We start from the raw sequence: 16379 nt of genomic DNA on the forward strand, positions 1-16379 counted from the left end.
ACTTCCAAGTTACCTGGACTGACTACTGTTGGAGACAGGATGCTGGACCATTGGCCTGACCCAGCATGGAACTTCTTATGTTAAATTAAAGTAAGGAGCTTCAAAGTTTAAGAGCCAGAGGGATCATCAGTATGGATGTTGAAGTCCACAGGAATAAGGGAAGAAGAAAATGGTTCAAGGTAGAAAGAAAGCAAGGAACTGAAGTTGATAAAGGAAGAGGAGGGGGACTTAGTGGCCTGGGGAGATAGTGAGGGTCAATTTGATGGATGGAATTGGTTTCAAAGGAAAGAAATTTAGTGATATTGAGGAGGAAGAGCGGCAATCCAACCCCGTCACTGCGGCCTACCGAACATGGTGTGTGGGAGAAAAGATAACCTCCATGACAGAGATCAGCGACCGAATCAGAGTCCCCATGGAAAAGCCAGGCCTCAATCAAAGCTAGAAGATGGAGAGAATGAGAGATAAAGAGTTCATGAATGGAACATGTTCAAATCCCTGTACCGTCTTATTGATCTTAGACAAATCACTTTATCTCCCTGTTCCCTTGCACACTTAACTATAATTGACTGTCAGGCTTTATCCGCTCAGTTATATGTAATCCTTCTTTCAATCTGGGCAAAGAAAAAATCATTCCAGGCCACCTGCCATAAAGGGTTGCATGTTTCTGAAACATTAAATTGTAAACACATTGTGATCTTGTTTTGATGGAAAATAATATATGAACTACTACTCTGAGAAAAACAAAATAATGCACCATAATTCTAGATTCACTCCACAGATAATGATTTGGATAACAGGGATTTATAGAAAACATAATTATGAGTCTTTATAATTCATTAGGTTAACATTCTGGATGGTTTACTTTTTAAAAAATGTTCTTTACATTTTTCTTGGCTGAGAAAGGGAGCCTTAGTAGTCCCAAGAGCATGTGTATGTACTCACTCACTTGCCTTATAAATACATCATCTCTACCTTATTACTTTGTTGTTTATCTTTTAGCTCATTTTAGATTAAATATTGGTCTTGTGATTTCTGTGGTAATCTTTTGCTGTTATCTATGGGTTAGAGCTTCCCAAACCTGGCCTGTGGATCCCCCACAGCCAGTCTGTTTTTCAGGAAATCTACAATGAGTATTACCAGAGAGACATTTCCATATACCAGGTCTCCAATATATGCAAATATATCTCATGCACATTCATTGTGGATATCCTGAAAAGCCTGACTAGCTGAGGGATCACAGGACAGGCTTGGGAAGCCCTGGTGTAGGACAATCTTCACATGACTGGGTCACAATCCATGTGAAATGCATTTTATACTTCATGAATGCTAAAGATAAATGACTTTGCAGAATAGGACCAGGAGAAAAGTGGGCTTTTTGTAGATTGAGATTCCCTTAATGAATCAACATAACATTTAAGCAATGAAGTTTCTTAATAATGATGTACATTTGTTTGATAGCTTATGCACGTAAATGTTTTATATGCATTAAATTTGATTTTATGTGTGTAAAGTACAACATCCACACATAAAATTCAAAAGAACATTTACTAAACTACTAAACCATATTTAAAAAACCGCAAACAAACTCCCACACACAACAAAAGGACCAAATAAAAGAATGAACCAAACCAAAATCTTTTTGCATTCACCTTCCTATTTCTTATACATGACCATAGTTGATTTCTATATCTGACCTATCACAACCAGCAAAGAAAGTAGTTTAAGCACTCATTGGATAAGAAAGTTAAACAGGGATTTACTATGAAACTTTAAGCTGATTTTATTCAGTTGCATTAGAAAAAAAGATAGGCTCTCTGTTCATCAGCTTATGAAAGAACAGAAAGCATTAATTACCTCATGGTATTTTTTCACTGTTTTTCCTGATGTGCATGTGCAGGATCGCCAATTTACAGTGCCGCAGCCACAATTTCCCCCACATCGCTGGACCAGGAGGCAGCGTGGGAAGAAAACAGCATTACTCAGTTTCAGCTCCTCTCTTAAATTGACGGAGTAGTTCCTTGGAGTGCAGCTGTATCGCTTCACATCATCATTCAACCTGTCAAGGTCAACTGGAAAGCAAGACAATCCATTACATATGCAAAGAGAGAGGGACAAATCTACCCATCTGGTTTCTGAATCACATCTCTATATTGCAATAGTCAAATAAACTAATAGAACACAATCTTAGCATAACTAAATGTTAATAACATTTATTGTGACCTGAGCATACCCAGTAAACCTAAATATATTTTTTGTGTAGTATTTGTAAATGTGTCTAGCTGCACCAACCATGAAAAGTTCAAAATTTAGAAAGCTCAGCTGACAAATATTTATATCCATTTGATATCAATTCAGAAGTTGACTTTTCCGATGCTATAACGGACATTATCTAATAGCTCCCCTGCAATGCTCTAGAACAGTGGGAGCAGAACATTCATAACAGAATAACTAATTGCTCTCTACTAACCCTCATTAAAACTGTTGACATAATGCACATTACCTTTGATTTTAATGTGGGAGTTACGCAGAAATAGGGAAATCCAGTAAAAGATTTTGTGCATGTCTGTGTGACTGAGATTCTGAAAAATGGCATTTAGTAGTGTAGCTTACCTGACCTGTTATCTACCTTGTACCCAGTGCCCAGTGCCCACACCATCATTCTATGTAGAGAGAGATATTTTGCTATTGCTGTTCATTGATTATTCTGTTGATAAACACTACTATAAGGTCTGCTAGAAATAACAGGGACTGGGATGCAGACCAATGGAAAAATGGATGCAAATAATGGACAATGGTCTTGAATCAGTCTTATATAGATGGTGCTGAATCTAGTTGTAAAATAGCAGCAGATCATGGAGTCAGAGATACTCTTAGGAAGGAGATAGAAACACTACCAGTACAGAGCATACTACCCAAAAAAGAAGGCAGTGACAAGAACTACACATAATGGTTTACAGAGAATGATTATTCATGCCACAATTCAGAAATATCTACTAGATCCCGAATCATCATCTTCACCACCACCATTTTAAGGAACTGTGCTTCTTCTTTTGTAGCAGGCATTGATAACGGAAACCACTACCAACAGCCTGAATAAATGGCTGAGAAGGTTGATAGATTGAAAAGTTAGTGATGGAGGAACAGAATGATGTGGAGGAGGAGGAGTTCTTTGCTTAATAGAGTACCAGCAAGCAGTAGGGATGTGCATTTGTTTGAAACAAATAAGGAATTTAAATTTTAAAAAATGCCGATTTTCAGTTCATTTCATGTCAAAAGAACCAAATCTCTACTGTGTCTAAAATCTCAAAACATTTTCAGGTATTTTAGTTTCGACAAACAGCAATGATTATTTTCCAAGAAATTAAAAATAAAATTTAAAATCTGTAGTACTTGCTACCCCCTGCCATCCCACCCACCCCTTCTGCAACAGAAGAAAGAGACAGGAGCAATCCCCAATGGTTCCTGCTCCACTGAATTCCCTTTAAAAATGGTGACAGCCTGAGACTGGCATCAAGTTGGCTTCAACAACATGGGGGCCGGTTCAAGGGACTCCAGCGGGGCAGGAGTGACTGGGGATCGCTTCTGCTCTTTCCTTCTGCTACAAACCCCCACAGAAGGGATAAGTGGGAGATGGAGAGATCCATGGCCCTGGCTTATTTGTGGGGAGTCAGAAGAGCCTAGGGAGGCCCCAGTTGGGCTTGACTCAGTCCATCTGTGTAGGATTATTAGCAGGGAGTGGAGTCAGGAGTCTGGGGAAGCCCCTTTCTTAAATTATGGTGGGGGTGGTGTAGGGGTAATGTTTATTTTGGGTACGAAAATGATCCAAAACCGAAATAAACATTAAAACTAACCAAAAAATGAATCCTCTCCTCTGAAATGAAAAAAACAAAAAACAAAACAAGAATCAAAACAAAATGTTTTGGTCTGCATATCCCTAATAGTCAGGTTTGCCCCTGATTACTATGGAGCAGGAGGAGGTGTTTGATCAGCAAATTATCTGTAGGAAGGCTTATCCACAGTCTCCACTTTTAGTAACAGGAAGTGGCACTGATGAAAATTGTAGTGGAGAGAAAATTAAAGATGGAATTAATTGTGGCATAATTAGTGTTTCACTATTGTTTTTCCAAGGTGACCACAGCCCCTAGGGCATTTCACTCTTAACAAAGGAACTGTCAAGCACTGATACCACCTTAGTGGCAGCATTTTTGCATATGAGAGAGAGAGAGAGAGAGAGAGAGACACTAGCCATAATGCCCTCACACTAGATTGGTATTTATATCTCTATGGGAGGCCCACCTAGTTACTCGAGTTGAGGTTTAGGTATTAGTGTAGGGGGTTAGGGGCCACTTTGAAATTCAAAGTGAGTTGTACGAACAGAACAGTGCTCTCTTATGAAGATTTGATGACCTTCGGAGTGAGGAAACTCACCCAAAGATGAGATTTGTGCAACGTTCTCTCAACCTAGCTTTGCATAGGTATTAGAGCAAATTGCGATAAACTGCCTATTACCATAAAACACACCCCTTTTCCTATCGCATGCGATATTTAGGGGTAGATTTTATAAATTTACGCGTGCGCATACTTTTGTTCGCGCACCAGGCGTATCCATTAAAATCCGGGGTTGGCGCGCGCAAGGCTGCCCAAAATCGGCAGCCTGCGCGCGCCGAGCCGCATAGCCTGCCTCCGTTCCCTCCCCCCACCTTCCCCTCCCTTCCCCTACCTAACCCACCCCCCGGCCCTATCTAACCCCCCTACCTCTATCACGAAGGTTACGCCTGCTTGAAGCAGGCGTAACTTTGTGAGCGCCAGGCCGGCTGCCACGCTCCATGTTCTGGTCCGGGGGCTGGTCCGGAGGCCGCGGCCACGCCCCCGGAATGCCCCCGGACCGAAACCATGCCCGTGGCCCCACCCCGGATGACGCGCTGACCGCGTCACGCCCCGACACGCCCCCCCCCAAGGATAGCCCCGGGACTTAAGCGCGTCCCGGGGCTTTGCGCGCGCCGGAAGCCTATGCAACATAGGCTCGGCGCACGCAGGGGGTGTTTGGGCCAGGTTTTCGGGGGGTACGCGCGTATCTTACGTGCGTACCCCTTTGAAAATCTGGCCCTTAGTGTATTTTGATAAATCCAGGCCTAAGTTTGGGAGGTCCTATGGCAATAGTGTTCTCATGGCCAGGGTTGAGAGGAATGTTGCTGCAGGTATTTTATACACCGTGTCAAAGAAGTTTGAAGTGCAGAAGTATCAATGTGGAAATGTTTTTCAAAACAGCATTGTCGCATGCTGCCATTCTAAACAGCTGGAGAGAAGGGACCAGCCTAGCAGCCAACTTGATATTTGGTATGTACAGTGCAATGTTAGGGTAAATTTGTGGAGCAACGGCGTTAAGAAACGTGACACTTCTGTTTGTATATTGACTTGTATCTCACCCTTCCAGTTGAAAGAACTGACAATAGCAGCTTCCAACAAGTAAAAAAAAAAAAGTAGAAACTTGCTATGAGAATGTGGAACCACTCTCTAACTGTGAACAGTGATGTTGTTGAATGTGATGCTCAGTGGAGCTAGTGTACTAAGCACTTTTTTCCCATAGACCCAAAATGGAAGAAAACTTTTAGTACATAAATGCCAAAGATGCACAGGCAGCATGAAAAGTGTTAGGTGCAATATGCAATTGAACAATCACATGTTGACAAAGATTTAGACAGCATTTGAAAGGTTGAGAGAGTGCATCTTTTGAATGTCAAACTTGCAAAAATGTTGGCAGTAAATTTGCTTCCATTCTCATTTATAGAAGCCTAAGGTTGGTGTGAACTAATGAAATGTGAGCTTCCATGTCTACAGGTTCCCAGTTACACCAATATCTTTCCTAAGGCTGTTCATGAAGTGTACAGAACAGTCACAGATGATACTATAGACCGGTGAGCATGACTTCAGTGCCGGCAAAAATCGTGGAACTTTTATCAAGAATAAAATCATAAAGTATTTAGATAGACATGGCTTAATGGGACACAGCCAGCATGGATTTACCCAAGGGAAGTCTTGCCTCACAAATCTGCTACAGTTTTTGAAGGGGTGAATAAACATGGATAAAGGTGAACCAGTAGATGTGGTGTATTTGGACTTTCAGAAGGCGTTTGACAAAGTCCCTCATGAGAGGTGTCTAAGAAAACTAAAAAAGAGGTGATGTCCTTTTGTGGATTGCAAACTGGTTAGAAGACAGGAAACAGAGAGTAGGATTAAATGGTCTGTTTTCACAGTGGAAAAAGGTGAACAGTGGAGAACCTCAGGAATCTGTACTTAGACCGGTGCTTTTTAATATATTTATAACTAATCTGGAAAGGGATAGGGTGAATGAGGTGATCAAATTTGCAGATAAAATAAAATTATGCAGACTAGTTAAATCTCAAGTGGATTGTGATAAATTGCAGGAGGACCTTGGGAAACTGGAAGATTGGGCTTCCAAATGCAGATGAAATTTAATGTGGACAAGTGTAAGGTGATGCATATAGGGAAAAATATCCCTTGCTGTAGTTGCACGTTGTTAGGTTCCATCTTAGGAGGTACCACACAGGAAAGAGATCTAGTCATTATAGCGGATAATACATTGAATCATCAGCTTGGTGTGCTCTGGCGGTCAAAAAAACAAACAGAATGTTAGGAATTATTAGGGAAGGGAATGGCAAATAAAATGGTGGATGTTATAAATGCTCTGTATCGCTCCATGGTGAGACCGCACCTTGAATACTATGTGCAATTCTGGTCGCTGCTTCTCAAAAAAGATAAAGTTGCACTGGTGAAAGTGCAGAGAAGGGCGACCAAAATAATAAGGGGCATGGAATGGCTGCCCTATGAGGAATGGCTAAAGAGGTTAGTACTATTCATCTTGGAGAAAAGATGCCTGAGGGGGGATATGTTAGAGGTGTACAATATCATGAAAGGATTTGAACATATAATAGAAGGTCTAGGGGCACTCCATGAATTAGGAAGTAGCTCATTTAAAACAAATTAGAGAACATTCTTTTTCACTCAACAGATAGTTAAGCTCTGGAATTCATTGCTAGAGGATATGAACATAAGAACATAGGAAATTGCCATGCTGGATCAGACCAAGGGTCCATCAAGCCCAGTATTCTATTTCCACCAGAGGCCAAACCAGGCCACAAGAACCTGGCAATTACCTAAACACTAAGAAGATCCCATGCTACTGATGCAATTAATAGCAGTGGCTATTCCCTAAGTAAACTTGATTAATAGCTGTTAATGGACTTCTCCTCCAAGAACTTATGCAAACCTTTTTTGAACCCAGCTACACTAACTGCACTAACCACATCCTCTGACAACAAATTCCAGAGCTTTATTGTGTGTTGAGTGAAAAAGAATTTTCTTAAATGTGCTACTTGCTAACTTCATGGAATGCCCCCTAGTCCTTCTATTATTCGAAAGTGTAAATAACCGAGTCACATCTACTCGTTCAAGACCTCTCATGATCTTAAAGACCTCTATCATATCCCCCTTCAGCCATCTCTTCTCCAAGCTGAACAGACCTAACCTCTTCAGTCTTTCCTCATAGAGGAGCTGTTCCATCCCCTTTATCATTTTGGTTGCCCTTCTCTGTACCTTCTCCATCGCAACTATATCTTTTTTTGAGATGCGACGACCAGAATTGTACACAGTATTCAAGGTGTGGTCTCACCATGGAGCGATATAGAGGCATTATGGTAGTTAGTATAACTGGGTTTAAAAAAAGTTTGGATAATCTCCTAGAGGAGAAGTCCATAAACTGCTATTAATCAATAAGGAATAATAGCTTGGGATCTATTTAATGTTTGCGTACTTGCCAGGTATTTGTGACTTGGATTGGCCACTGTTAGACACAGGATGCTGGACTTGATGGACCCTTGGTCTGACTGAGTATGGATATCTTATGTTCTTATACAAAATTATTCCAAGCTGTTAGATGATGAGCTGATTGTGAGAAATTGCAAGAGGACCTTACGAGACTGAGGGATTGGGCATCTGAATGGCAATTGAAATTTAATGTTGGACAAGTGCAAAGTGATGCATATTTGGAATAATATAAATTGCAGGTATATGATGCTGGGTTCCATTTTGTTGCTGACATGGACCCTTGGACCGAGGAAGTGGAATTGGTGCAACCTGCAGGGAGAAGCCCTGCAGGTCCCCACAGTTGGCTGGCGGAGCTGACTGTGGCAGAGATCCAACTGGAGCTTTACCTATATCAACACTCGCTCCCTTTGGGTTGAGCCCTCAAGTGTCAGGGCTGGCAGTTCTTAGGTGCAGGCCTCTGTTGACGAGCTGGACGTCCATGGAGATAGCCATGCCACAGGCCATGGTCTGGGCTGGCTGGGTACAGGCATAGGAAGAGACAAGCAGTGGTCGAGGCAGGCAGCATTCAGATGTTATAAGAAGTCAGGCAGAGATCAGTAGCAGGCAGAGTTCATGCTTGGTCAGGCAGTGGTCAGTCGCAGGTAGAGTTCAAGTGTCATCCAAATCAGGCAGTGGTCATGGCAAGCGAAGTTCAAGCATCATCGAGTGTCAAGCAGGCTGAAGTCAAAACCAGAGATCCATCCAAGGGAAGCCATGATGGTTAAGCAGGCAGGGAGGCAAGGAACAACACAGGCAGTCAGGATAAAACATAGAAGATGCTGAAGAACTGAAAACAGTCATTCAAAATCAATCTTTGGATGTTAATCTGACCGCTTTCCTTGAATCATCTGATTATGAAATTTCTGAAAGCTACTTTATTGGGTTTTTTTTTGTTTTGTTTTGTTTTTTACAGAATATGATTTGAGTTTAGTTATGAAAAGTTATTTTAAAAATTATAATGCTTTGTTTATGGGTCAGAAAGTGAGGATATTTCCGGATCTTTCTAAAATGACTCAGGAAAGAAGAAAGAGATTCTTGGCCTTGCACCAAGAAACCTGGGAGATAGTTGTGACCTTCTTTCTGAGATATCCTTGCAAATGTATTGTCAGGTATAACAATGATTGTTTTGGTTTTCTTGCACCAGAACAGCTAAAAGACTGTTGATTCTAAGAAAAAGTTGATCCCCATTGGAGCTTCTAATTTGATATCTAATTAATAGTGAACACCGTTTTTTCAAGCTAAGCCATTTCCTTGATTTGTTTCTTCTATTTTTGCTCCAATATTTTATTTTCTCCTCCCCTCCTAACTTTCTTGTTTGGGGACTCATGCTGATGTGATCAATATTGCCTTATTTTGTTTCCTATGAATATTGTTTTTCAACATCATGTTCACTTTTAAATTATGAAGCAGGCTTGGAAAAGAAGCTTGACTTACAGGTCACAAACTGCAATCAAATGCAAATTCCGAATCATCACACATCCCCCTTACCCAAGGCGTCCCACAGGGCTCTTCACTATCCTCCACGCTCTTTAATATATACCTGTTACCACTCTGCCACCTTGTCTCCAACCTTGGTCTTAAGTTTTTCTTATATGCAGACAATGTCCAAATCCTCATCCCTATCCAAGAATCCCTCACCAAATCTCTTAAGTTTTGGGAAACTTGCCTCGTCTCCATATAACTCCCTACTCTCTAACCTCCACCTTGCTTTAAACTCCTCCAAAACTGAACTCCTCATCATTTCAAATCACCCTGACCAGACGCCACCATCTGCTTGTGACCTCACCTTCCCTCAAATGCTTTTCCCTACTTCGTGCGAGATCTCGATGTCTCCCTAGACCACCAACTAAACTTCAAAAACCACATTAACACAATCATAAAGGGAGGATTTTTCAAGCTCCATATCCTCAAAAAACTTAAACCCCTACTCCATTCGCAAGACTTCCACACAGTCCTGCAAGCGACAATGTTATAAAAAACGTATTACTGCAATTCCTTACTTCTAGGCCTTCCCTACTCTACTATTAGACCCCTGCAAATGTTACAGAGTGCTATGGCAAGAATCCTTACAAATACACGCAAAGCCAACCACATCACCCCTATTCCTTAAGGAACTCCATTGGCTTCCCATCTCCTCCCTCATCAGATACAAAACCCTCACCATTATTCACAACTCCCTGCCAACCACAATCACTCCTGGCTTGAGGATGCTCTTCGATTCCGCTCCTCCAATCGTCCTATCAAGAACCGCACTTTCAGGAACCCTCTACACCTCTTCCCTTAAAGTGGCTCACCACACTTCCACCAGAGAAAAAGCCCTATCCATTGCAGGCCCCTCCCTCTGGAACACTATGCCACTTGACTCCGACTAGAACAATGCATTCGGAATTCAAAAACAGGGGTTGTAAAAACATGGCTTCTTTTAAAAACTAGCTCTACCCTGATCCGGATCCTACGTAGTCCCCCTGCTCCCTCAACTGCCTTCAGAGAAGAGGCATTGTCATTACGTACTTCATAGCCTTCTCCTTTAATTCCTTTAATCGTATACTCTGTTTTGTCTCTCATTTCTCTGCACCTCCTTATATACCCCCATTTAACCCCTTTACCCCCTTCCCCTGTCCCTCTAACCCTACCTTTAAATCCCCCTTTAGTAACCACCTCTACCCTTTCACCCCCTTCGCTATCCTTTAAACCTTACTTTTTCCTATAGCAACCCTGCTAGTCTATATATAGTTGCCTTTCTGAACGCATAATTTGTAATGACATATATTGTGTCTCCTGTATGTACTAGTTAAAGATAATGTGTATTATTGTATATAATACTTTTTATTATTATTGTATATATACTTTTGGAGTGTATAATTTATATAACATTATCCACAGTGTATAAGGTTATACACAGTCCCTTACTGAGTGTATAATTTGCAATGCTACTTATTATGTTCTTCTGTTGTTTTCCATCAGGTACTGTTCCTTTTCTCCTCTTCCTGTTTTTCCCCCCTTCTCTCACCCCTTCTCTCTTCCTATCTGCTCCCTCTCCCCCCACCCTGGTTTTTTTGTAATTTCCTCCTTCAGTTATATTGTAAAGCGGCATGATGTACCCATGAATGTCGATATATAAAAGCTAATAAATAAATAAATAAATAAATAAAATAAGTTGCACTTTAAGGAAGTAGAATGTTGTGTAGCAAGAGGCAGCTCAGCCTTCAGGTTGTTGCGAACTGCTTCCTGCTTCCCAGAATTTCCTTTTAGCTGAGCCCCAACCAATCCTCATTGCTCAGGGATATGGCTTCCAGGGTTCTCTGAGCCAGACTTCTGTTTGCTTCAGGTGCCCGGCTGGTCTAGAGGCCAAAACTCCTGTCCTGAACCTTAGAACCAACACTGATGCAAGCCCCAATTGGTGTCCTGTCCTGACACATTTGCTGCTCTGATGCCATTGAATATTGACAGCAATGCAGTTACTTACATTGCTAAAATGAATAGGCCTCTTTCTATACTTGTTATATGAAATACACCGTTGCCTAGGGTAGGGCTGAGCAAAGCTGCTACATATATCTAGTAGTGCTATAGAAATGATATGTAATATTTATGTCCCTTTCTTACTTGCTTGTCACCAAGGTGCTCTAAGCGAAGTACAGCAATTTGACCTCATACATAAAGCACAATGCCTAGAGAAAGTGCCAAACATTTTACACTAAATTATTCTCAAAATTCTAAGACATTCTTATAAATAATAATCCATAAGTTTTAGGCCTGTAGCTGAGATACTACATTCCACAATTGCAGGCAGTTAACATTTAGGGTCTAATTTACCAAGGGTTTTCTTCCATTCTGTGTCAATGGGAAAAATGCTTATTAAATTGATAGTTGTTGGGAAAGCGCCTCATTTTATTGTTGCACTCCTCCCATGGCAGGAGCCATGAGAGGTGCTTACCTGCGTGGCCGGAGGCCTCAGAAGCTGGGGCCTTGCCTGGTTCCCGTGGGCGGGGCCGCCATCGTACCAGCACGGCAGGGAGCCGTGCCTGTCTTTCCTCCGTGGCCCGGAGGCCGCCCCCGATGTCCTCGGCACTCCACGGCCCGGGAGGGCCTCATCCTCACCCTTGGCTGCGGCTGGGGCCACCCTCTGCTCCTTCTCTGGCGGCCAGACGCCGCCACTCCTCTTTGGGGCCTGCCCTGAGGCCCGGCTTCCTCCTGCTCCAGCTCAGCATTGCAGCGGCAGCATGGCCACTGTCCAGGGTCCTGCCCCTTCTTCCTAAGGGGTGGGCCCGCGGCTTCATAAGAACATAAGAACATGCCATGCTGGGTCAGACCAAGGGTCCATCAAGCCCAGCAGCCTGTTTCCAACAGTGGCCAATCCAGGCCATAAGAACCTGGCAAGTACCCTTTTAAAGGGCCAGCCAGATGTGGTCCACCTGAACTCCTCCCAGGGAGTTGCCTCCTTCCAGCCTTCTAAAAGGTCTCTTCAGTCAGTCCATCTTTGCTTTGGCAAGGGCTAGTCCTCCCTAGGACTTCTCATCTCCAGCTCCTAACCAGGCATCCTGATCTTCGTCTATGGACTTTCCGTATCTTCTTGGTCTATGTCCTATTGTCCTGACCTTCCTGATGTTCCGTGATGTCCTGATGCCCCAAGCTCCGTAATGTATCCCGATCCTAATGCTCCAGGTTCTGTAGAACCCGTGCCTCCAAAGATTCCCTGCTTTTATTTGAGCTTCCAAGTTCCAAGTTTTATCTTCCAAGTTCCAAGTTTTATCTTCCAAGTTCCATTCCTGACTCTGGAGGATCCAAGGGGTTACTGCATCCTGCTCCAAGAGACTTCCCGAGTCTGCCCTGCTCTTCCTCATGGTCCGCGACCAGCCATCCGGCTATGTAGGGCGCGAAGGGGACAGTGCGGTCTGCGACCAGCCCCACGTGCTGTGTAGGGCGCCTGAGGGTCTTGCTCATCCCTCCTTGTTTCCTGCCTTCGTCTACGTTCCAAGCTCCACGTCTACGTTCCAAGTTCCACATCTATTATCCACACTCCTGACCCCCAGACTTGGACTGTCCTCAGCGCAAGGGCACACTTTCTCCTTGTTCCATGCTGGAGAGTTCCTGGTTGTGCTCCGTCCCATTGTCAGCGCAACTGAATTGCCAAGCCTTGAGCGTCCCTAGCTGAAAGCCAACACAAGCTCCAACATTTATTACCATAGTGCAGGTAATAACTTTAAGCAAAGCAAGACAGATTAAATGAATGGATTAAGAAAGCATACCAGCTGTCCACAGCAAATATTACTATGCAATTTATTTATTTATTTAAAACGTCTTATATTCTGCAATTCTTACAAAATTCATTGCAGATTACAATTAAACACACAAAATAACCTTAAACTCCACATAAAACATAAGATGTTAATCAATAAGATACAGTCAAAGTTAGCAGAAAAATTAAATATTTATATAAACATTACTCTGCAAAAAGAAAAGCCTTTACTTTTTTCTAGACTTTCAAACATTCATGGTCTTTATGAATTTCAAAAGAAAAGGCATTCCATAAAATAGGACCTTGAACAGAGAAACCTTTTACCCTACCCTTACGTGACCAATGAGTACTGCATGAAGGTCTTTCAAGCAACAATTGAGACGATGAAAGTAAAATATATGCAAGTGTATATACACTGGGTGACTTTATCTGCTAACAATGACTATTCACTTTCCACTGAGTTTAATTTGAAATTAACTTGTCACTAATATATCTACATAAACATATATGAAGATATATTTGAATAGAATATGAGCAGTGCTGGTTTATATGTATCAATTTACAGCTGTGAATAGAAAGTTAACCAATCTCTGGTATGACTAACACAAAACTATACTGATTTAGAACAAAATACTGCTGTACAATGCGTGTTGTATATGAAATGCAATATGTAACAGAGTAAAAATTATCTAACACCCACAAGCTGAATGACATCATGTACCAGAACAAATACTTATCTAACATCTACAAGCTGTTCTATTTTTTGCAATACGAATAAACATACATCTCTTGGGCTGGTGTGGGCCGTACATGGGGATTTTATTATATTTAAAATTGTGCACACTTGTACATGCATACTGCTGGTTTTATAAAAAATGTGCATAGATGCATGCATGTAATAAAATGGACGAGACTCTGGACATGACCTGGCATATGCACATACATATACTCCGGTGTGGCTTTTTGAAAGTTACCATTTAAAATGTTTCACACCCTTTCTGTGACTATGGGAAAAACTGCTTAGTGAATCAGGCCCTTAGCTGGATAAATCTTCTCATTAAAAGACATTTACGTTTGTCCACATGGATCATCTACATGTAGGGAGAACCTCAAAATTGATCTTTTTTTGGGGTCGCAAAGCATTTTCAAACTCCGGCGCGCAAAAATCCCGGGGTTTACGCATGTGGCTGGGCCTTACGTGTACCGGGCCAATTTTCAAAAGGCCCTGTCACATGCGTAAACCCCGGGGCTTGAAAATGGGGCGGTCCGGGGGCGTGGCTAGAGGCTCCTGGCACAGCGGCCATTTGCTGCTGTGCCGGGGGATCCGGCGCCTGCAACTTGATCCTGCTCCTTGGCAGGAGCAAAAGGTAAATATAAAAATTAGGACTAGTTAGGATAGGGATATTGGAAGGGCAGAATAGGGGAAAGGGAAGGAAGGTTAGGCTAGGGGGTTGGAGAAAGCCACATGTATTTTCTTAACTATACCCCCCCTTGCGCGCGCTGACCTGACTTTTTATAACACGCGCATCAGGTAGCGCACGCACATAGATGTGTGCGCGTAAGTTTTGAAAATCTACCCTAAAATGTTTTGGTTAGGGGTGATCCTGACATGTTTAGAAAAATGTTTTATAGGTTTGTTGTTGAAGTACTGCTAAAAGACCACTAGTTGGCATTTTAGATATGTGAGCAATGTAGTTAGTTCTGATAACGTGAGTTTGGAAAAATGGTGAGTTTGTTTCCTTAAACCTGTGGGATTTTATGATTGGGTATAAGAGTCAGAAATGTTTGGCTGGTTTTGCCCTTTGGTTCTGGCCCTTTCCATAGTAGGGTAACAAGGTCCTCCAGAGATGTGACCTTTTTTTTTTTTTCCATTTTTGTTGCCCTTCTCTGTACCTTTTCTATGTCATCTATATCCTTTTGAGAAGCATCAACCAGAAAGGCACACATAACAGTCAAGATGCAGTCATACCATAGATCTATGCAAAGGCTTTATGATGTTCTTAGTTTTATTCTCTATTCATTTCCAAATAATTCATAACATTCTATTTTTCCTTTTGACCACTGTCACACATTGAGCCAAAGACTTCAAGGTATTGTCCAGGAAGACTATGAAGTCCTTTTCCTGTGTGGTAACTCCTAAAACAGAACCCAGCAATGTTAACCTGTAGTTGGGATTATTTTTTCCTACGTGCATCACTTTGCACTCGTCTACATTAAATTAAATCTGCCACTCAGAAGCCCAGTCTCCTAGTATCACAAGGTCCTTCTGCAGTTCCTCACTATCCACTGCTGTTTTAATGACTCAAAATAATTTTGTGCCATCTGCAGATTTGGTCACCTAACTCGTTCCTTTCTCCAGATCATTTATGAATGTTCTAAATGACATAGATCCCAGTACAGACCCCTGAGGCACTCCACTAATGACTTTTCTCCATTTAGAAAACTGACCATTTAGTATTACTCTCTGAATCCTACCTTTTATCCAGTTACCAATCAACAAGACACTGCCTCCGATCCTATTTATTTATTTATTTATGTATTTATGTATTTTAAAATACTTATATTCTGCAACTTCCAAATTTAAAATTTGTCCAGGGCAGATCTTCAGTGAACACCAAACAAATCTATGTGCTCAGTATTTCTGTTTTGTCCTTTTTGTCTTCCAGTTTCTTCCTTTTCACCAATATATTTTTGGGAGTGGTAGCATAGAACATTGTATTGTATCCTGTTGTATGGAAGGGCAGAAAGGTTCAGTTAACCAATGTCTTGGTGAAATGAGCAGGGAGTAAAATTTGCAAGATGGCTAGGTTTATCAGCATAGGAAGTTCTCAGATTTCTTCAGTAGTGCTCTCTGGATCCTAACCTCTAGGAATATTGATAAATTGCAATGAAATTTAGAAAATCACGGTAAAACTTGTGAAAATCTGTGACTGTAAACATTGGCAGAAAAGTGCATGAATATTTGCAAACAGATGAAATTGGCACAATTTCCCATTCACATCTAAAATCAGTTTCAAAACAGTTTTTGAATTGTGAGGATGGTGATCTGTAAAGGTATGATCCCATCCATGATATGTTCTAAAGAGGCAAGCTTTTTTTAGATTATGATCTGTGATTGAATTTTGCTGGCCTAATATAAACAGGGCAAACATAAGCCTCTGATTAAATCAGGGATAGCTGTACTCCTATCATATTTCATTGCTAAAGTCCCATAATGACCCAAGAAAGCCCTTCCTTCATCCCCCCACCTTAGAAACAC

At 41.8% G+C, this 16379-nt stretch overlaps 1 protein-coding gene across 1 annotated transcript in view; it reads right to left on the reverse strand.

The window, feature by feature from the left end:
• Positions 1 to 16379, reverse strand: part of PDGFD (platelet derived growth factor D) — a 511595-nt gene that overhangs the window by 56061 nt on the left and 439155 nt on the right. Inside the window, exon 6 of the mRNA XM_029602427.1 lies at positions 1855 to 2069. Within this exon, the coding sequence (XP_029458287.1) occupies positions 1855 to 2069 (215 nt within the window). The remainder of the gene's footprint in view (positions 1 to 1854; positions 2070 to 16379) is intronic.

Source organism: Rhinatrema bivittatum, chromosome 5, assembly GCF_901001135.1.
Source record: "Rhinatrema bivittatum chromosome 5, aRhiBiv1.1, whole genome shotgun sequence".
Lineage (NCBI taxonomy): Eukaryota > Metazoa > Chordata > Amphibia > Gymnophiona > Rhinatrematidae > Rhinatrema > Rhinatrema bivittatum.